General features: G+C 40.2%; 1 protein-coding gene across 2 annotated transcripts; it reads right to left on the minus strand.

The window, feature by feature from the left end:
• Positions 1–3,227: 3,227 nt before the first annotated feature.
• lhx4 (LIM homeobox 4) lies at positions 3,228–22,419 on the minus strand. Of its 2 annotated transcripts, none has more exons than XM_035737381.1 (6): positions 22,362–22,419; positions 11,417–11,588; positions 8,321–8,523; positions 6,928–7,082; positions 6,589–6,760; positions 3,228–5,928 (listed from the first exon to the last, which is right to left on the minus strand). In XM_035737381.1, the coding sequence occupies exons 1-6, from the start codon at positions 22,390–22,392 to the stop codon at positions 5,540–5,542; spliced, it is 1,122 nt and encodes a 373-aa protein (XP_035593274.1). In that variant the 5' UTR covers positions 22,393–22,419; the 3' UTR covers positions 3,228–5,539. The 2 variants fall into 2 exon arrangements, with proteins under 2 accessions (XP_035593274.1, XP_035593273.1); XM_035737380.2 differs by lacking the exon at positions 22,362–22,419 and adding an exon at positions 15,308–15,560.
• Between the last annotated feature and the right edge of the window lie 1,092 nt (positions 22,420–23,511).

A 23,511-nucleotide genomic window follows, 5' to 3' on the forward strand; every position in this document is an offset into this window, starting at 1 on the left:
GTTCCTTCTGTTTCAGATATTGTGTGTTACCTTTGGTTGTCTTGTGTTTGCTGATAAAAAATCTTTAAAATACAATTGGACAGCGTATGGACATTTTACCCTAGGAGTAAGTCAAACTTATTATATTATAATAAGAATAATGTTTTAAGCATTTTTGTTGTCATCATTCTTGACAAGCAGAATGTAACTGTATATTTTAAATGCATCCTAAAAATAAACATCTAATATGCAATTTTATATTCAGATGGAGCATGGAGAACTAAAAGTTCAACCTTATCCCATGATGACTAACAACTATATAACACACACATCGCCTGGCGAGGCCTCTTTGTTTAAGTGAACTGTTCACCTAGCACATTGTGTCTCCCTTGGCCCACCCCACATACCCACACCCTCTGTTATGTCACTTAAGATATATTTGGATGTTCTCCAAATAGCCAACACATGGGCTGCCTCCAAATCTGCTTTAGTTTTTTGTAAGCCCTTCTGATCAGAGCAGTCTCTTTGGCACCCCCTCCCTCCCACCTGATGAGAATACTAAATCTGGAATCTCAGCTCTTAACCACCGCTTGATAAAGAAGCTAATGCACATTTGAACAAACAATGGGGACAAGCTGTAATCCCTCTTTCTCTCAATCTCCCTGAACACGAGGCATTAAATAACAGTCACCGAAAAGAGTCCTGCTGTCTGTCAGTCGGTCACCATGGCCCCAGTATACAGAACAGAGACGGCCCAGCCCAGATAGCCTGCTCTCTTACGGTATCACTGAGAAAGAGAGCTCTTATGACCCTCAGCTTGTTACAGTATGCATTCCCTACACAACCAGGAATAATGCTGTTGGTATATTTGAAAAAGCTGTTTTGCCCATATACCAGTCATTTCCTGAATCTCGATTGGGTTGGGGTCGGAGTCGGTGATGTCATACTCCCCGGGCATGTCTGCACAACTGTGACACTAAGCCCATTATGTTTCCATTATGGGCTTCAATTTTCTCTGAGCTTTTCACTTTTGACAGTGCCTCCTCTCAAACCTTCTTTACTTAACGTTTATGCATTTTTACAAGTCGCCTCTCTAACACCATTAGTGACAGATGGCCACGGTTTGTTACAGGGATGAGCTGGAGCACTTTCCTCTGCCTCTCTTACTCTCCCCAGTCTGGGGGCTAAAAGCAACGGCATGTTGTTGTACTGGCCAACTCTTAATGCAATCTGCTCGCTAGTCCCCAGAACAGTATTGCTTGGAATTCAACACTAAGTAAAATCCCGTGTCTGCTGTTGAAAAGCATCCCTCTAATATCTTCACGAGAACTCGATAAGTCTCTGTTGCAAAGCTGGGTGTTTAGTGCATGATAAACAAGCGTTGCCGTCTGCTGCTACTCGAGGCGATAGTGATCCAAGCTGCTCCATAGACAAGTGTCTATATGGTTCGTCTCACCAGAATGTTCTAATTAGCAATACCTCACCAGGCACTGAAGCCAATATCCTGTTAACGACCCTCCCTCGCTTTAATTACATGTGAACTATCTCATTTCTGCTATGAGGACCCAGTGAAAAGAACCTAATTTCACTTAAAACAGAACAACCTTGAAGTTGTCATTGAAAAGCCTCTCTGTGACTCAAACCCATTTAAAGCTACACTGTCATGGCAGCCATTGCTCATAAGCTATCATTTGAAGAAAATATCCTGTCTTGATGTCCAAGATGAAGTTCAGTCTGAACCAAATATCTATTTACATGTTACTAGAATTGTTGCCTTCAGGAAGGTTGTAATAGACGCCTCAGATCGATGATGATGGCATTTGTGCTTGTGTTTGTCATCTTTGCAAAAGTAACAGTGCAGGAATTTCCCAGATTTATTTGTATACTAGTGCTGTAAGTGCCGTGTAAATTATCCAAACTGTCTTTGTTGCTGTTTATCTTTGTACGGCAGCACTATTAAAGGGTATCCATTAATGGTCATCATAGCTTGTCATCGGCTGAATAAAATCAGCTTGTTTTGTGGCGTTTTATGCAAACGTGCTTGTTCTGCTAGACTGATCTTTTCTTCTTCTTACACAACAGGAGCTTAAACACAACCAAATCGATAATTCTTAAGTTTAGGACGGACCTGGTAAGACTCAGAAAAGGTCTGGATAACGGCTGTGTTGAATATTATTGAGTTTTACATTTGTTTTCATTTTGCTATGAATATGTAGCCAGTCTAGGCCTAATTTCAGATGTCTATCCAACAACACTTCTTTAGCGCATGGGTTATAGTCATGCTGAATTGTCGTATTTGGTTCATTTACTATGATGTGTGGTTGTATACACTCCTGTATTAACGCTGCTCTGCTATCTTGCCTGACCACAAATCATATTTATCCATATTTCACAAGGCAGTTTACAATTAGTTAACAGTGCAGGGATTAAGGAAAGATTTGACTGTGCAAAACTGCAATCTGGTGCAGTCTTTAGTAGCAGAGGGATCAGTGTTCGCTGCAACTGAGCAGATGTGCTGCTTTGTCCTGTTTTTCTCTCCTATGGGTGGGACGGGGGTTAGTGTATTGGTTTACGAATAAAGATACAGAAAACCATGGTTACGACAGTCTGTTTGATTGACTGACTCGATCTCCATAATTGAATGTGTAATATTTGTATCGGTTCATCCTTAAAGGGATAGTTCATTCAAAGTAAGATTATAGTGAAAATAATAGTCTCTACATTTTCAGTGAACACATAGCTACAATCCTATGGGATTACTATACTGAAGTGAGTGATATTTGGTAAATTGATGCTATTCTTATGCAGTGGTGCATGGCCATTAGCTTCACGAGCCAGCCTGTTCTCGCAAGCTTGCATGAATGGTTTGCTACCACAGAATCTGTGTTAATCAGTCTGGTACAAGGCTGCATGGCCATAGCTAAGAAATAACAGATGAATCATAGATGGCAGTCACTCCTGGCCCATATGCTACTTCCAAGGTAAGAACAAGATTGACAAATGATGGAATTTGTGTGAACAATCCCTAGGGCTTTGCTTTGCCTGTCTGATGCACCTTTCCCTGTGTGAAGGAAACACTAATCATGGTCCCTCCTCTTCTCTCCTGGCTCCTAAGTGGCGAGCCATATCTACTGTACCGCCTGTTGCTCGTTTTCTTCTTCAGTCAGAAGACATGTCTCCTCTAACTGTATCTGCTATTTGATTTATAACGAGAAAGTTAATGTAAACATTAAAGAGAAATACAGCACTTTAATCCAAAGACAATTCAGCTTTATTTCCTCGTATAGTTTTTACTGTACACAGTTCATACCATCGCACAGAAGGCTTATATGAATAGATTCAGTGCTCTCTGTTTCATCTTTTTCAAAGACACATGGAAATAAATAGAGCTCGTGAAATAAGCCTGTCAACACCTTTTGAAACTGTACAAAATGTACAACAATTAAGAAGCAAAGTTCTGAGGCAACATAGATTGAACAAAAATGATATTGGTGTGTGTGTACATTTACATGTGTTGTTTTACTGTTTGTTGATTTGCATTCCGGTTGGCATAATGTATGCTCTTTTCAGCTGGTTCCACATTTGGCAATTGACACAAAAATAAATATAAATGAACAGACATTGAGATTTTTTTTTTTACAGGAATTGTTCCGTCAGCATCTCATTTTGTTACCTCAGTTTATTTCATGGTATCTTTGATCATTTATTTTTTCTGAAAGAAGTGCCTCCTTGTACAGTTACTCTAGTGGCCTTTAGACACCACACGAAAGCCTTGAAGCCAACACCATCAGACAAGACGGATTTTGTTAAAAAAATAATCAACTAATCTCACCCAGTGGGGGTCATGTAAGATGCACGACACCACAGCATTACTCCGATACCATGACAATCAGGCCATCAGCTGCTTTACAGTGGCTCTAAGTATTACGTTTGATAATCGCTTTTGCTTGTGTTTACTTTGAGGAGTGATGCCACAGCTGTTGACAGAGAAGAGCAGCTTCTAAGCAGGATCAGTACTGGCTTTTCAGCATTAACAGTGAATGATCCTCAGTCAAGATAAGGTTGGTGTGTGTTTTTTTTTTTTTAGATAAATAAATATACTGTATCAATGAAACATTTAGTAAAACCATTATTCTGTTCCCGTATCTGTCATAATGAGATAGGAATCCCCATGTTGTCAGCTGCACCAGTAAAAGAGGATATCAAATGTGAATTCCCACATTCTTGTTGAATTGACTTTGCACTTCTCTCTACCCTACTGTCATTTGATGACAATGACTTTGAGGAGAGAGGCTATCCACTATTAGCAGAGAGCATATCCTGGGAGTATGGACAACGGAGAAATAAATACTGACAAAATCCCCAGGACTGGAGATCATTCACAGACGAGAACAAGTCAAGCACCTACATTACAGAAGAGAATGGGTTTTTAGCAAGCAACTATCCCCTCTCAACTTCCCCATTTTGCACACAGAAGAATCTGTGGCTCTCGCATTGTACAGACAGCTGGACCAACATGGAGTAATTCCTAAAAACCCAGTGCTGTTAGTTTCAGAATTACATTAAAAGAACTTAGCATGGGAATTGTGACACTGTTTGAAAAAAAGTATCTAATATGGAAACACTGCTGGGTTGTAATTGTGCATTCATCGCTTTTCTGTTTGTTGCTGTCCATGTACAAAGAGAAGTGTAAAGTGCATTGCCAATGTAAAATGCTTTTCAACAGTGATCCTCCTCATTCAGAAGCATGCAGGAAGCTTCTTTTTTAGGGATTCCATTTAGATTCCATGGCCCTAAAGCATGAAACTCACAGAGAATCTCCCTGTTGATAGGAGTGGGAGGCCGTTCCTTCTCTTGCTAGAACAAAAGCGGCACCTGCTGCGTGCTGACCCGGTAGTGAATAACCTACCGTTTCTACTTGTAGAATCGCAATGCTCGTCAATGGCCAATAACTTGACTTTGAGCCAATCAGAGTGCACGAAACATGTGGGGGAGTCCCCCCCGCCCGAAAAAAAGAATAAATAAGTAATTTTCTCCATACATCCACGGATGAGCCAGTCACACTTCATATGCAATGTAAGCTATGGTACGGGAGCTAGCTAAGTGCATAGACGCAATGCGCACAACACTAAATACTTCCTCTAAGCTAGCTAACCACTGAACATTGCTGATAGCTGTTTGGGCTTGCCTCAGGGTTTAATGACAAACACCATCCCAATGCACAGACTCATGCTGGAAATTTCAAATCCAGTTTTTCCAAAGAATGAAAAAAAATCCATCCATAAAAAAAGTAGAATACAGTGTAAGTTCAACATTCAGTAGTGTTTCGTCCATCCGTTCTGTTCTGTGTGGCGCCACTGCTCTGCTCTGGTCAGTGGTGGGTCGCCATACTTCCTTTACTCTGTTGTGGTGGGAGGGTAGCTGACGTGTTGCATGTCTACCACTTCCACATCCATTATTGGACAACAAACTATATCAAGTTTCAGGGAAATAGAAATGTAAAAAGCCTGCTTCGTCTGTCTCTGTTCCCCAGTCAAGTCTGCTGTGTTCATGGTGGAGCTCAGAACTGGGAGTGGTCCATCTCGTCCAGCCATGAGGCAGGGCTGGTGGGGAAGTCTGGGTAGCCCGTGCTGCTCCCTGTGGAGAGGTCAGAGGTGGGGCCTCCTGCCATGGCCCTGAGAGCCTGTCCCACGCCACCCTGCCCCCCCTGGATCATGATGCTGTCCATGGTGAAGCCCAGGTTGTTGAGCAGCGGGGTGTGGCCGGACAGCGAGGCGATGGACGACGGCGACTGGGGGAGGCCGTAGGGACTGCCCGGCCGAATGTCATGATAGGGTTGTCCAGCAGCGTCCAGAGAGAAGCCTCCGTTCAACAAGCCTCCGTTGGCCACGTCGCCCACACTCCCATACAGACCGTTGGTGTGGCCCAGGTCTGACAGGATCTGGTCGTCTGGTCGAAGAGAGGAGGGAGTTAGCAACTATCAATTAGCCACACAGTGGTGTTTTAACACTTCTATGGAGTTGTCATCAACTATATCAACATTATACAGCTGTTATCTTTAAATAGAATTAAGTGCCTTTATGAAACCATTTTATTGAGGCAACATAATCTGGATTTCATCTAGGTAAATGGCATAGGTGTGTAGTACTTAATAGTGTTCCCCCAGCGCTTAGTAAGAGACGACAGAGTCATGATGTATCTTAAGCTCAAACAAAGGGGGTCTGTTCATGCAATACAAAATATTTGTCTCTGACAGTCCCTCCAGTGCTGTTTCAATAACAACAATACCCCAGAGCACTTTCCCTCTAATTGACTAAAAGCTTCACCTACTTTATAGAGTTTCTGCTACGGTGTTTTCATTTCTCGTAAAAACAGCCTCCTTTTAAAAGTGGCTTGAGACTTTTATGAGTCCCCAAAACGGGCTCACAAACATCAAATAATCATAAAAACATGGGGATGTGTAAAATGTCATTTGCATGGCCAACGCTTCTCTTTTCATGTAGGCTCCCATGGAGATATGTGAAAAGGAAGACAAGAAGAGGAGTGGGAGTTGAGGAAGAGAGAGAGAGCGAGAAGAAAGAGGTTTGGGGTTGGGTTAGCCACACTGACCTCTGAAGCTGAGCTCACTGTCGCTCAGTCCCGCATCATCTGCTGAACTCTCCTTCTCCACTTTGTTGCCCCCTCGGTTACGTTTGACACTTTTGTAAAACTGACCCCAGCGGTGCCGCCCTGCGTCCTTCTTCAGACGCTTCTCTTTTGCACGACGATTCTGGAACCACACCTGCCATTGGAGGATGAGAGACATTTCTCAGTAAATACAGAAGAGAGGGTTTTACTCTTCTAATTTGTGTTCATATCTACATATTATCACTGGGATGTTTTCTTAAACTAGTCCAAACTAGAAAACTGCTCCGCTTGGTAATAGAGATCCTGTTGTGAGGCACACACCTGCACTACTCTCATGTCCAGCCCCGTCTCTGAGGAGAGCTGCTCGCGGACGTGGCGCGCTGGCTTGGGAGAGTTCTTGTAGGCGATTTTAAGGGTCTCCAGCTGTTTGGCTGTGATGGTGGTTCGTGGTCGCTTTGCACCTGCCTCTGAATCATCTGAGAAAGACATGCAAGGATTATAAAATACCCTTTAGATATTTAGCTATATTTGTGACTAGCATTTTTTATTGTAATTAACCTGTGGGTTTTTGATTTTGTATATCGACTAGTAAATACAGGTGAAGAACTTGCTTGAATGGACTGAGGTGCCATGTATGGCAAGTTGATACCCTTCTGAAACTGTCCAACTCTAGCTGTAAGGGACATACATCTCCCAGGAGAATTCCAGAAGAAGGGAGTTATTGGTGGCACAGGCAGAGCTTTCAAAATCAGATCCATAAAAGGTCACAGAAACTGGAGATTTAATGCCCAGGCAGGACACTGAGAGACACCCACTGGGACCCCGTCTTCACTATCCCCTTGCCTCTTGTGATCTCTCAATTCTTCAGTATTATTGTACATAAAGGAGTTAATGCAGGCTGGTCTCATAGACTTGACGTAACATAGTAAATGAAAATGTGGGACACTCAAATGAGTATGATATGTTATGTTTGGTATGGATATATAAGACAGAAGGTTACTTAATTAAGGCAGAAATGAAAGGAGGGTGATTGTTCGTTCAAGGTGAATGGGTAGGCGTATAACAACTACTTACTACTTTTTAGCTACACCTAGCATAGCTAACGTTAGCCACCTAGCTAACGTTAGCCACCTAGCTAACATTAGCATTAGCCACTTAGCTAATGTTAGCCACAACAAATTGGAATTCGTAACATATCAAAGGTATGGCAACTGCGTAACATATTATACAAATTGTAATACGCAACATATCATACAAATTGTATTTCGTAACATACCATACAAATTGTAATTCCTAACATACAAATTGTAATTCGTAACATATCATTTGAAATGGATGATGAAAATCTACAAATGAATACATACCATACCAAAGATAACATATCATACTAATTTGAGTTTCACGGATTTTCGTTGATTATGTTACATCTACCCATGAATCCAGGTTGGTTAACTGCACCTTGCTGTCTGCTGAACTAACTGTCTCCTAATTCCTGCACCTTTCTCCACAGCTCCCCTAAAGAAGCCAGCAGAGATTTAGAGCACCATGCCACATGGGTGAACCAGCTTGAGGCTGCTAGTCTCAAGTCTATTTGGTGAGAATGTTCTAAATAGAACAGGTTACCAAGGAGACAAGACTGAATTATTCACACAAAATATTACTCCCACAAAACACTGGCCAAAGCAATAGGAGGATGACCCAGTCAGACACCTACCATTCTGTTTGGCCGTCTCGTAGTCCTCCTTGCACACCAGCCTGCCGTCTTCCATGAGGTAGAACTCATCCCCAGTGGCCAGCTGCCGGCTGCACATGACACAGGCGAAGCAGTGCAGGTGGTACACAAAGTCCTGGGCCTTCCGCACCACCTGGGTCGGCGGTATCCCCTGTTGGCATGATGCACACTTTGTTCCAAACCGCCTGCAAGTAAACACACACACATACACACCTGTCGTCAGATACTCAAGCCCCATCCGGAACAGGTAGATCCAGCCCTAGTCAGCTCAGACAGAGGCGGATGATAACAAAGAAGGTCTATAACATAGTTATGACATAGCATGCATCGTTTTCGCCTCTATTTACACTAATAATAGTAATAGTAGCTGTATAAGTTGTAGAGGGGGAAAGTATCCGTGGTGGAATGCATTTGTGTTGGTGGTAGGCTGGTCCTCAGGTTGACAAATGGCATGGATCAATGTAGTGGTATAGTGGGGGCTGAGAGATCCAATAGAGAGAGCTCTGAGTAAACACACTGAAGAGAACCAATAAAGCACCGACTCAGGAGGGGCTGTAAATCACACAGCATATACAGAGAAATAAACCCTTCCTTCAGACCAAGGTGAAGTTTCTTCATCACTGCTGGGAATACAGCACTATACTCCAGTACCAAGCCCCCGCCTCAGCCGCATTCCCATCCTCATCCTCCCTCTCCTCTTCCTCTCTCCCGTCCCTCTAGTGCACAGCACCACTGCAGTTTTAACATTTAAAAAAATCCCCCCTATTGTCCCCAGGGCCACCTAATAAAGTTAGCCTCCACTCTCTGACTTGCACGCTTTTTAGGTCTCATTGAAGCTTCTGACATTAAAACCTCTCAAACATGATTTAGTAAAAGCCTGTACGGATCCTGTTTTGGATAAAAGTCAAACTTAATTTTCTTCTTTAATGCCTCAGAAATTCAATCGTACAAAGATGGAAGCAAAAGGGGGAGAAAGAGGGAAGAGAAGAAATTCAAAGTTGCTGTTTTGTGTGTCCAGCTAGGGCTGGTAGAGCAGTAATAAATTGAATTTGTATAGAGTGTCTTTGGAGTTGAAAGTTTGAGTGTTATGTGTTCTGTCTTATCCAACATAAGTATTCAACATGGCCAGAAAGGCATGAGGATGTTGTAGGATGTTCAGCTTGATTAACCTCATTGTGTTGGTCATGTCACTAAGTCTTGACACAAGCCTTTTCTCTAACATTATGAAAGTTAACTATGCAAAGAGGAAAGTCCTCACTGACCAGGGGCATAGGCACAGGTGTGCCTGGGTGGGCGCATTCCAAGCCCACCCAATCCGATTGTCAGTGTTTCAAACAGGACATTATTTGTCTTTTTACCTAATCACAGTACTTGACTTGGGCAGGAGCTCACTGGAACTGTGTACTGGCACCTCAATTTTTCTTCTGCTCGAGTTCCTATAGAATATTACCTCAAAAGAATTGAGGAGTTCCTGCACCTAAATATAAATGGTACCTTCACCTAAAATGAGTACCGGCACCTATTTCAATCCAGGTCTAAACATACATACGCCACGCCATCAGATGAAATTCATAGTACGCAGTACGGGGTGGGAAAACGAAAGGGATATATAGACAATAATAATAATACATTTTATTTGGCAGATGCCTTCAGGACACTCAAGGACATCTTACATCAAATCTAGTGCTATGCGTAAAATACATTTTATTTAGACCTATGTAATTCATTTGAATTATGCTTGATTATTTACCTGGAAAAGAATGAAATACGAATAAAACAAATAATAACTCAAAATAATGGGTGGTTCTGGCACGTGTCATTTCGCACGGATACCATGTGAAGAAAACAGTAGCTATCGCTGTGTAGAGGCTACTCACCGCAGGCTGCTCACGGTCAGCTAGCTAGCTAAGACTCAAGTAAAATGGCCAAACAAAGCTAAAAAAAAAAATTCAAGATACCGTGTATAGAAGAGGATGTTGAAGCATTTGCCAAGTTATTTGACATCAGTGTTTTCGACATGAAGGGCCTCCAGTCCCCCTCTATATCAGTCATTGATTGCATTGATCTAATCGAGCGCTGTTTTTATTCAACACTTTTAGAAATCATGAAAAACGCTTCTCCACTTCGACTCGCACTCTCTCCCACCCTCCGATGAGACGTCACCATCAGTCCAGTGAAATAAAAAAAAACGAGTTATTTCAATGTATGCTCTGATGTACCTCACAAGTAATTGGCTACAACAACTGACCCATTGCCAGTGTTATCAGGTAGCCTAGCTTGAGACTCGAGTTTTGAAATATAAGGGACTACGTTATTTATAATAAGGGGTAGGACTACATTGAGAAACACAGACCTCTCTTATTATATATGAAAATAGGCAAATGCACGAAGCAATAGTTATTTCCAGTCATTTTTAGGAATTTAATTGAATTGGAAGTAGAACTTTGCCCTGTGTTCCCCGCCCATGCACTATAGTTAGGCCCTATATGCTATTGATAATGTAATTGATATCACACAATATATTGTAGGAGCACTTGATCTCCCGTGTCCAGCAGAGAATTGCACTCGGATTGCATTTTGAATCATAAAGTGATCTCGACAAAGAAAAGGTTGGAGACCTCTCTCTATAAGCTATGGATGCCCATTGTGAATATTACTGTTATATCATGGCATTCTGTTCTAGTCTCATAGTCTGTTAATTATAGGCCAGTGGTGTGTTATGTGTAGATAGATCTATGTGAGTCTCATGTTAAATGCAAGAGTCATGGATTTGCGTAGGCCTACAAGACTATTTGGTTTGTAATGCCAAATCACGTAAAATGGTTTGTTTTGTGCGATCAATTAAATGTGACTATAGGATAGGCTAATTTAATAATTGTATGATGATTTGAGTGATTTCACAAGTCAAAGCCAGTGCAATCATGTTGGCATTTTTTAGCTCACTTGAATGTAGGCAATTAAATATAATGCTAGCTTTGCTTAAAAGTACATTACTTTTACATATAATTCCATTAAGCTTGCTCTAATCAAATGTTCGAAATTCCCATTCAATACGTTTATAAATGAAGTTATACTCACTTGAAAAAGTCCTCTTTGCAGTACACATTTCCCGCCCGCGAGAAACACTTGTCTGCCAGCAACGCTTGACAATCCGCGCACTTGAGGCACTTGGAGTGCCAGTGGCGGTCCAGCACCTTCAGGATGAACTTGTCGAGGATGTGTTGACTACAGCCCGCACACTGGGGGATTTCTGGAGGGAGAGAGAGAGATAGAATACACAGCATGCGTTAAAACAATATCCTGGTCCTGGAATACTGCAAGGAGACAGGTGAGCAGAACATTGCCGAGGCCGGTTTACAAGATCAGAGCCGGATAAAATTATATTTTAAAAAATACAAAATAAAACAGTAATGCAATTCCTCATCATTATATTCGACCTCGATAAAAACATAGTCTGACAGAGCAAATTGTGTCACCATGACATTCATTCGATTTGAGATTGATCCCATTCCTTTACTCTGCTTTTTTAAATCAAGTGCCTGTGCCAGTGACACAATATTTAGCCTTGAAGTGGACTTGATTGGACCCCACTGATTCGATTTTTCTTCTCTTAAACCGAGTAATAATGGCATGAATTAAGAAAACTAGGTTATAAGTAGGAGCACTAATAGTACTAAAAACCATACACCATTATCACCACAATACACCATTAATTATCACCATCAACGTCACCAGAGCAGCGTCACTATTGCTGTGATAAGATTAGGCTATGCAAAAAAACTAATAATCAGATGTATTATTAGATTTATAAATATATATAGAGATAAATATTACAATGTGATATAACAATACATATTATTATTATACAGCCTTATTTTTTTCCTTTGATATGAATATGAAACCTCGGGAAGTAATTTCCCTGCATTGGTAGCTTATGTTAACCATGTGAACAATGGCCAGGTGAAGAGGTATCTCATTAAAAAAAATAGTATTTTCAATATCTTAGAATAGTGGCAAGAACATAAGGAAATCGAAATTAGAACGGACCCCTCAAACTCATTCAAATTGATGCAGTAGGGATAAGCAGCATTCTGTGCGCAAAATCATTATCCAGGTGATTTTGTTCTGTGCTCGAGGAGTTTAATATTTTCACTGTATCTAAGGTCTGCAATTAGCCTATCCCAAACTAGTTGTTGTTTTAAATAAATTACACATGAAATCACACTGTCTAATCATTAATCTAATCACACCCATACCAAGCTGTTTAAACGTGCGCTTTAGAGGTCACGAGAAGTAATACTACATGTGCTTCTTCATTCTGTACGTTGGGAGACATTTTGGAGGAGTACACTTTTCATATTTATTGTTTCTGGAAGGCTGCTCAATCAGCAACATTCATACATAAGCCGCATTAACAAAGAATAGAGGTATACGTGTAACATTCCACTTATAAAGGTGTAGGCCCAAGTAAATGAAAAGATGCTGCAAAGCTCAATATCTTGTATTTTTACTATTGTGATGTGGCATTATGCCTACAGTCATTTACATAACAGGTATTTCCCAATCAACTTAACTATGGAGTACATGTATTTTCAATACGAGTTCATACAAAACTGAATTAAAGATAGGTGTATTTTACATCCACAAAATATGAAATTATTCCTCTGATTTGTGGTGCTTTTGTTCATTAGATTTTGGCGGCAGTGGTGGTGCTGAAAGGATAGCTCAAGGGCCTCCAGTATGCAGCCAATCTTGGCAGTAGGCCTATTCACGCTCGATGTCTAATAGCCTCTACACTTCCCCTCTCTCTCTCTCTCTGCTTGACTTATAAATCACACGATTATACCACTTAAGATCTCTGGTGTGCCTCAAGAGGGGTCCTCAAATCTAAGAAAATGTGATCCTATACGCTTCCTTTCCTCTTTTAGGCGGCTGTATTTCGATAGATGTTCATTTCTCACCAGTCTGATAGGGACACTAACTTTTTTTTTTTAACAGGACTTAAAAAGTGTTTCATATCAACCAAGTCATGTGCTTATTAGCTACAGCATCGGAATGACTGTACTGTAACACCTTTATACGAAGCCTATAGTATTAGGGAACGAGCTCATAGCCTATGGAGCTCATAGGCCTATAGTTGATATGTTTTGTAGATTGCATGACCTACACTTCAAAGCAAGCAGACTGTAAACTCTATTCAGGAAGTAATCTTCTTCTTCTTGCTTTGTGCTTTGTGCCAAAAACCGTTTAAGAATAATTACCCTTATTCGTAAGAGCATGCGAACAGCCATATTCATCATGATAATAATGTTTAGATACATAATACTAAACTATTTTTATTCGTAGAGTAATCCGGTATTAAATACAGCATGTATGCACCAAGGGGGGTTGAGTGGCAAGATCTTTACCCAATCTTTTAATCTCCCTCGATTTACAAAATTAAAGAGCATACGCCGCCAATATACAGGCTATTTGTACAGGTTAAACAAATTATATTTCACAATTCTGCGTTGTTTCACTTTGTGCATTATGCATTATGTTTCACTACCTTTATCAATAATGTATGGTAGCCTAAATGAAGGGCGTATTTACTAATACAAGAGACAGTTTTTGACAGTCTCTCTTTTAAAGAGTTAAATGGGTTAACTGTTGTGCACGCTATAAAAAAACGGAATACAATCATGTAATAAATCGTAAGAAATTAGTCTAGATTTTTAACAAAAATAATCATGATATATATATATATATATATATATATATATATGTTTTGTTTATACTCTCCAGCGCTGAAAGAAGCAATGGCTCGTTTGGATCTGCGATATAAAGGAGTATTTCATTGTGGATTAAGAGCAACATTAGAGGTAAAACCATAATAGGTCCATCTGTACATTTCAGTGGCTCGCACATGAATAATTAGGTCAGGAATTTATCCTATCCCAGTTCTATCTTGATAGCATGATCAGATTATATAGGCTTGAAGATTAACATGACGACGATAAAGAGCAGATGCGAAGATACGCAATTCGTTGCTTTGATGCTGAGGTAGGCTAGTTATTGCACACACAATATAGTGAAATATTTAATGTTTTTCATGTTTTAATAGAAATGACGACAAAACCACCTGTTTTAGTAGGCTATAATATCATGTATGTGTCAAACAATAATAAGACAGACATAATTGTACAATTATGTAGCCTACAATAGTGCAAAAACACAGCTTTAACAGAAACATTAAAGCATACATTAACATATATAGCCTGAATCATTCAGATATGACTCAGTAATAGCTGTCAGTCAAACCAGCTGGGTAAAGAGAGTAGGTGATGACAACGTCTGATCTCTCGTACGTGGCCAGACTCGTTTGCAAATAAACAGCTGTCTAGCATGTCTCTCTGATTGTAAAGCAGAGGCAACCCTCTCATACAGCTCGAGGGAATAGAATACAGGAGGTAGAAAATATAAATATTCATGTGCTAATAAGAAATGTAAAAAAATATCTTAAAGTGTGTCTATGTCTTGATGAGTAAAGTATTATGACACGTCAAAACCTAGGCCCATGCACGTGGGGCTTCTAAAATAGAGTAAAACCCGCACGTACAACTCGTGCAAAGGGCTGAAGTTTATAAACAACACCGTGAGCAGTTTAAACAATACATACTTGTGATAAAGAATCTCTATCTATACAGCATTCCACAAAATGCCATATGAGGACCAGAAGATCAAAATGAGATGCAACTAATATCCTCACTTCAAATAATAATATAAAACACACGTCAAATATGAGTCAGTGGAGTAAGAGCTACAATAGTATGAATACATATCACTGTCTTCATTAGCCTGTCTGTCCCTCAACCCTGTGTGTAATTAACCGCTGCATCTGTTCTACAGCAGTGCTCTGCAGCATTTCAAAGCTCACCTGCCAATGTCCTTATGATATAATCAATAGAAAAGGAAATGGAAAAGCCTTACGTTGCATTGGCACTCCGAGTATCTCCGGTAGACCCTTCACAGGACTCTCTGTTGGTAGAACAGCCGCACTTTGCATCATTGTGATCCAAAACCGGGAATAAACACACACATATACACGGTGGGCTGAAGCTCCCGTCTATTTAGTGAAAAGGGTAGAATATATCAAATAGAAACTGGGTATGGACCCTTCTGTAGATCTAGCTGTCCCGTTAAAGTCCGGTTTGTTTTATTATTCTGGAATATTGTCCTGTGCTTGCCGGATTTCGCTGTGCTCTTTTGGTGTGATCATACAGGCTGCTTGATTCATTCACACTGCAGGGGCAACCGTGACGTCACCATAGCATGGGCACCGCCCGGGACCAATAGGATCCTCGGACTAGCCTCAAATGGGCGGAAGAATTCTGCTTGTGAGAACAGGTGAGAAGAAGGAAGAAGTAGTGACGAGCCAGAATGCCACCAGAAATGCGGGACCTTCTTTAGGATAGTATCAATAAATACAGGCTTGCTTTGCTCGTAGCATTGTCTCTGTCAGTATAACTGAAAGGGTAAAACGTTGGTCAATTGAAAATGACAATATGCTTTGATAGACTTTGCTCTAGTCCGGTATGCCAAATCACTCTTCAGAGACGTGAAATGTGACATTGAGCAACCGTTAGCCTATAGGCTAACTAGTCTGTACAGTCGAATCCATAGCCTTCCTGCTCTGATATGAAAAAGATATGAAATGAATCAGTTTCCTCGTATTGTCAACGATTTCACAATTATGCTATCTATAAATTGCATGTGGGTAAATGCTTTTTTCTGCTCTAAACCTTCAGGCAAAGTAAGTCCTATTTCTTAGGGTTATACGAGTTATTGAATCTGGTTGCCGATAGCATACAAAAAAAGCATCGTTGGTGTGTAGGCTAAAACAACATTTGAATTACATTTTGTTGATTGGACAAAATCACAATATTTGTGTCTGATCTCTATGAATAGGATGTAACCTGACTGTAATGAAGACCTGTTGTCAGAGAGCCTTGACAGGTATTCGAAGTCCAAGCACAATCCTTCTGACAGTGTTAATTTCAATTCCGCGTTTGAGAGACTGCTCTCGGATAAAATATTCCCTCCGGAGAGTTCGTAGTTCAAGCTAGATGAACTCAATCTTCGCTTCCAATTTTCTTCAAGCATAAAATGAAATGCACATTTTGCTCGGTCTGCATCCCACGCGTTCAGATAAACAATAGCATGCAGTCCTATTTCACTCAGGTTGAACGAAATTGTACAAGCAGCCGACCATCTGAATCTCGGAATATCTGAATACAAAATACCTAGCATGTAGGCAGGCTTATGTCTGCTATTACACTAACCCGTACCACCATTGCTAACAACAAGTGTTTACAACAATGATCATGAACATTTCTAACATTAAAATAATACATTTAGCCTATTAATCATAATAGAATTAGGCAATTACAATAATAATAACAACAATATGAATATGAATAATAGCCTATAAAAATCAACATCATTTTGATAATGAACACAATAACTGTAGAATATTTTGTCCCGATACAACAATTACATACGATTATAACAGACATTTGGGGCATAAGGAATATATGTTTTTTTCTGTTCACCTTGCGTCCACCTGTGTCATTTCGAGTGAATCGGAATGAAACTGACAAAACGTTATATCTAATTACAACTAAATTACTGCCATCGTTATCTCGTTACTTGGTGGATATTCACTTCAAATGGACTAAGACACCCCCCCCCCCCAAAAAAAAAAATTCTTTAACCATTAACCACCTTTGGGGTTTATCTAAAAATCAACTAAAACATCCATCTTTATTGGATTTAAACACACTTACAATGTATGGATATAAAGGGAGTCAATTCCAGAGGGTATTTTGTCGACCGCCAAGGAGGCTTATACAGCTATTGTTGGTTAACTTAACACTATCCTGCCCCTAAAGGTACACGAACAGTCACGCGTTTCTACATACCTGTCTCGGATATTTTCTCTGTTTTTCTGTTTTTGTACAACTACAAACTCGTTTTTGCAGCTGTAAAAAAAATACTAGCCTCCTACCCACATGACTCAATCTAGTTGGCCTATCATTTGCAGACTGACAATATAGGCCTACTAGGTTATAGGTGAACCCATGTCTAAAAAAGAGAATATATTCTGTTACATTTGCATAATGGTGATATGATATTTCAGATAAAGCTATAGGATATTTAAAATTTAGCGGATGATTCCATTGTTTCACGTTGTAATGCTGTATGGCCTACAAACCACATTCGCCGTTGTGTGTTTAACGTTTGAAATGTAGTTTAGTCAAATGAAAACACTCATCAAATTGATTAAATGGGAGCAGCAGGGATATTCTGGGAATAGGCTACACCCCACACCAGCCCCACAAGCGCTAAACCCGTCTTTATGCCAGGTGTCCCAGTTATACCCACCCCCTTCATCCCTCCTCTCACCCAGGCGGGTGTGGCAAGGGAATCATCCCGTCGAACACTTTCATTTTCATTACACTTTTCCCCCCAAGATTATTCAATTACTCTGATTGTCGAGTGGTTCGAAAACACGCATTTGAATTTTAAATACAGTGTGGAGAAAATGTTTTTACTTAAGACTGTCAACATTAGGTCATACAATTAGATTAATTGATATATGTAGGCCTACAGAGGATACATGCACATTCGATAGAAACTGGGTGACACAAGTAGGATGTTATTTATTTTATTCATATACATTGCCTAGTAATGAAAGTAAAAAACTGGCAGAATAATAAATAATAAAGCAGATCAAAATATCTCAAGTGAAGTATAACTATTGAAATAGTATAAACTGTGGAATTTGCGTAAACGAGTGGTTGATCCCCTGCTAGAACGTATCCTCCAAATACAATGAGTGAAGAGGAACCTATAACTCAAGTAAATGGCGATTTTTCTGCCACCGCTGTTGACCCAGTCACCTCTAATTAGATATAATATTTCAGTGTACGAGTTCATTGACATCTGCGATTCACAAATCCACCTTATTGGTAACGCACAAGGACCAAGAGGTCTCAGAATACAACCATTAATTCTCACCACTGGACCGCTATTGTTCATAGGCTAACCAGGCCTTCTTGTAGATGTTACAACGTTTGCACCCAAAAGGCTAGCGAGACATCATGATTACCTTTAACGAAATTAAGCGTCATCGATGCTTATTATTAAAACCAAGACACACTAAGGGAAGTGGTTTGGTGATTTACAAGGAGAACAAATAACTTGAGGATATAGCCTATTATCTTACTTGAAATACAGTTGATAGTTGTGGGTCATTAACCAGGTTTCCATCCAATCATTTCATGGGAATTAATTACCTGACGCATAAAACAAGAACAGGCTGAACCTAACCTAACCTAAATGCACCGTAGATGTATATAAACCCTGGATTGCAGTTACTATGTAATTGACCATTGAGAGGCGTTGAAGCCACCGGTCGACCATATTGGGACTACCGAGTAGGAGCAGTCCTCCATAGGAACGAATGGAATTATACAGTATTTCAATTAAATGTTTCTAGGAAAAAAATAACCTATATTTAAGTATTTTTGTTGTTGTAGTGGGGACAGTAACATTAGTACTCTCTAAAAAAGAATTTAAGGGAAATGTTTAAATGTATTATTTATTTGAAAAAAAATATGTTTAGCTCACATATTATAATTTAAAAGCATGCATTAAGGTGTCTGTAATACAATAAGCGTGTCAAAACGTAGATGATGACATTTATAAATTAATTTCTATTGATTGAAACATATTTTGGGAGGAGGAGTACCAAGATGGCTGCTTGATGTCTTCATTACTGCTCCCCCTGTTTGTCATCCAGGGGTTATACACATAATTTAAATACACATAGGTTTTCCCGTAAGCCAGTAGATCAGTAACTAAACACGCTCACGCACACATGGCTGAGAGGGCAGAACTGTACAGTGTAGGCTTTACCATCACTATAACCATCACTATAGGCAGCCAATATGCACACGAAAACAGTCAATTGTGATTGGGAAAAACATGATTCAAAATTAAACTAGAAAATTCTATGGTCCATTTATGCTCTCTATTGTATCTTCTTCATAAAATAGCAATAATATCCTGGTAAATAATGAGTAATAATCCAAATACAAGGAGCAATACTATTTTATCTGTTGGAAATTGTAATGAATTTATACTTTTAATACATTTGTAAATTTGGAATTTAGGCTATTATAGTGATACACGTCACTCGTATTGAACCTGGAACAAAGCACTGTTTTAGGAGAAATCGCAAAATCGCTATCTTCTACTTATCGAGTTACGTTTGATAAGCCTACGTAGGCTTCTTGACACAGACACGGAAATCGCAATGAATGGACCAAGTCAAGCCCGAGACAAGAAAAATGCAAGTCCTATTGAAGACCAACAACCTCTCCCTCAACGTGATCAAGACAAAGGAGATGATTGTGGTAGGAAAAGGAGGACCGAGCACGCCCCCATTCTCATTGACGGGGCTGTAGTGCAGGAGGTTGAGAGCTTCAAGTTCCTTGGTGTCCACATCACCAACAAACTAACATGGTCCAAGCACACCAAGACAGTCGTGAAGAGGGCACGACAAAACCTATTCCCCCTCAGGAGAATGAAAATATTTGTCATGGTTCCTCAGATCCTTAAAAGGTTCTACAGCTGCACCATCGAGAACATCCTGACAGGTTGCATCACTGCCTGGTATGGCAATTGCTCGGCCTCTGACCACAAGGGGCTACAGAGGGTAGTGAGTACGGCCCAGTACATCACTGGGGCCAAGCTTCCTGCCATCCAGGACCTCTATACCAGGAGGTGTCAGAGGAAGGTCCTAAAAATGGTCAAAGACTCCAACCACCCTGGTCATAGACTGTTCTCTCTGCTAAGAGGTACTGGAGTGCCAAGTTTAGGTCCAAGAGGCTTCTGAACAGCTTCTACCCCCAGTTCATTTAAAAAAAATGTCCTACCCAGACTATTCCCCCCCTCTTTTACACCGCTGCTACTCTCTGTTATTATCTATATGCACAGACACTTTAATAACTCTACCTACATGTACATATTACCTCAATTACTTCAACTAACCGGTGACTCTGTACCCGAACCCCCTGTATATAGTCTCACTATTGTTATTTTACTGCTGCTCTTTAATTACTTGTTCCTTTTATTTCTTATTCGTATTCATATTTTTAAAACTGCATTGTTGGTTGAGTGCTTGTAAGTAAGCGTTTCACTGTAAGGTCTAAACCTGTTGTATTCGGTGCATGTGACTAATGACATTTAATTAGATTTGATTTGACTGTAATTTTGTCAAATCACCACCATAATAAGAGTTCAAAATGTCCAGTATTTCTGTGTTCATATTTCAGAACAACATATGGATTCTTTAGACTTTCAGAAAGGTGAAAAAATGCACGCCGAGGGAAAATAGAGCCACTCTACAAATTATTACTAATCCAAACACAGTGGGGACAAATGGGCCTTCTACACCTTCAGAGAAGGGCTAAGGATTTAAAAAATATTGATTATAATAATATAATGATAATGATTATTATATTATTATTTTAAAATATGTTCTGATTTATTCTCTACCGTTTTTGTTGGAGAGGAAAGGGTTAAAACCGAAGCGAAAATATATATATGCTGGTCTCTGGGGAGATACATCTAGTTGGCTAGTCAGCCATTGGCTAGGCCATCAGAAGCTAGATGAAGATCTCTGCCATTCAAACTTATTAGGGCACACTTTTGGAGTGACAGTGGAATCGACTAATCACATTTTAACTTAGTGGGTGGGACCGTTTTTACAAAAACTAACTGAAACTCCGGCCTTCTTGAAGGCAAAACAGATCATTGCACAATAGCGAGCAGTAGTTTCCCAAGGTCTAGCTAGCTAGATTTTGTTGTCGGCTAGTTTGCAGCAGCTGCATGCAGGAGGTGTTATTAAAGAGGCTGTATTTGCTAATTTTTTTTAGCTTCTCCCTTTTCAATAATAACTTTCAACAAGTAGTTCAGTTTCAAATGATCATCATCTGGTGATTGGAACTGTTATTTGTTGCAGAGCGCTTGCTGTTGTTAGCCATCTCTTTGAAAATAACTTGTGTGTGAAACATTGTTGCATTTAAAGTGGAACTGACAGCATTTTAGCAACATGATAGAATATGACACATATGCCACACAGGCCTGTCATTCACTTTGAACCTTACTGTGTATTTTACAGGCAATTGCTATAGCCGACATTAGATCATTAGAACGCATTCGCCAAAAGCCACAAAATACACAGGAATGGATTTCTGCAAACATGGAAACACCACGGGAGTCCTCTTACATTCGGGAACTTTACAGTCCTATTGATTAAACAACCATGAAAAGGTAAAGGGTAGGCTCTCTCTTCCTCAGTTATGCACATCAACAACAACAATATAACAACTAATACTAGCCAGAGAAAGATGAGCTCAAATCTAACAAAGGAACATTAGATAAACCCTCTCAAACTCTTTCAGCTAGTTGGCATTCAAAATTACACTGATAAACGATGAGGAATTGTAGCCTCCTCGTCCTTCTGCAGCTTGCCTGCCAATGCATGCTTGTCCCAACCAAGCACCCAAGCTAACTAGCTAAAGTTGGCTAGATTGCTAGCTAGCTACTTCCAGACACAAATGACAGAACATCTCATTCTGAGCATTTTACTCACCTTAGCAGAGCTTGTTTGGCTGTTTACATGTTATCTAGAGCATTCTTGACTAAGTATTGTATTTTCCCCCTACGTTTACAAACACCAGTCATATTCAGCGGGTGTTATGCATTTGTACATTCATCAGTTGTTCTGCGCTCTGGCACACTCGGTCGAGAGTGCTCTGAAATCAAAGTTAGCCAGAGTGAATTTTCAAACGCAGAGATATGCTAACTGGATAACAGTTGTTCAGGTTCTTGCTAGCTAACCAAATGACACCTGCATCTCTAGCTGTTTATAGCCGCAGAAAAAAGATATGAGGAGGAAAAGTCAGTCACTCACTGACTGCTCCAATGGCATGACATGACATCATCCTAGCAGCTAACTAGCTAGCTAACTAGCTAGCTAGCTATTTAGCGAAGGTTAGGCTCTGTGTGTTTAGCTTGCTACATAAATAGATATGCTAGCCTATTAGCCACGTTATGGCTGACTTGTGATCATTGCCCCTCTCTAGTTTGATTGTATTGATATTCCCAGCATTAGATACATGTGTCTGTTTTTGTCCAGAATAAAGTTATTGAAACTGAAACAGTGCCTCCGAATGGAGGCAGCAAACTATGTACCAGGCCAGCTGTGATTTACAACCTGATAGCAATATTTTTTGGACTACCAGGAAATGTATTGGTGAATTAAATTAGTCATGCATTGAACTGCATTTGACGGATATTCTGATTGCCTGGTTCCTTCATATCTGCAAAGTAGTTCAAAATGATGTCAGTTCAACTTTAAACTTTAGGTCACTGGTTACTTTGTGTGCTAAACGTGAAAGATTTTTTGCAATTGCAAATTTCGATTGGGAAATGTTTAATGGTTTTGTTTTTGTATTCTTATGATTGGGACCTACTTGCGTATTATGTCTGAGTTTATGGACTGCATATCCTTTAACATCATGCTATGTGTGACTGCTGTCTTTCCATCAGCCCTATGCAGTGGTGTAGTCGTGCCTGGAGAAATGGGTATACTCTATTTTTGCAAAAAAGTTCCCAAATGGCCCACCCAGTGAAGGAAAGGCACCCTGTGTGAAAAATCCTATATTTACCAATAGATGTTTTCAGTACTTTAGTAAAAAGACTTGAAAGTACTACTTAAGTAATAATTTGGACTACCAGGAGGGTTTGTGCGCCACCTCATGAGTCTCCCTGTTGCGATCAGCTGCAACACAGCCCGGGATCGAGCCCGGATCTGTAGCGATGCAGTGCCTTAGACCGCTGCGCCACTCGGGAGGCCCACACTTTTTGTTTATATAGAAAAAATACAAAGATTTGATGGTCTAAGTCCACAACAATGCTTAAACCACATCAATCTGATTGGGTGGGCTGTCAGGGCCTGGCTCCCCAGTGGGTGGGCCTCTGTCCACCCAAGCCCATCCATGTCTACACCCCTGATGGAAACAACACATGATGACAATTGCATATCACAAATAGCCTATTAA

Source organism: Oncorhynchus keta, chromosome 26, assembly GCF_023373465.1.
Source record: "Oncorhynchus keta strain PuntledgeMale-10-30-2019 chromosome 26, Oket_V2, whole genome shotgun sequence".
In the NCBI taxonomy this organism is placed as follows: Eukaryota; Metazoa; Chordata; class Actinopteri; order Salmoniformes; family Salmonidae; genus Oncorhynchus; species Oncorhynchus keta.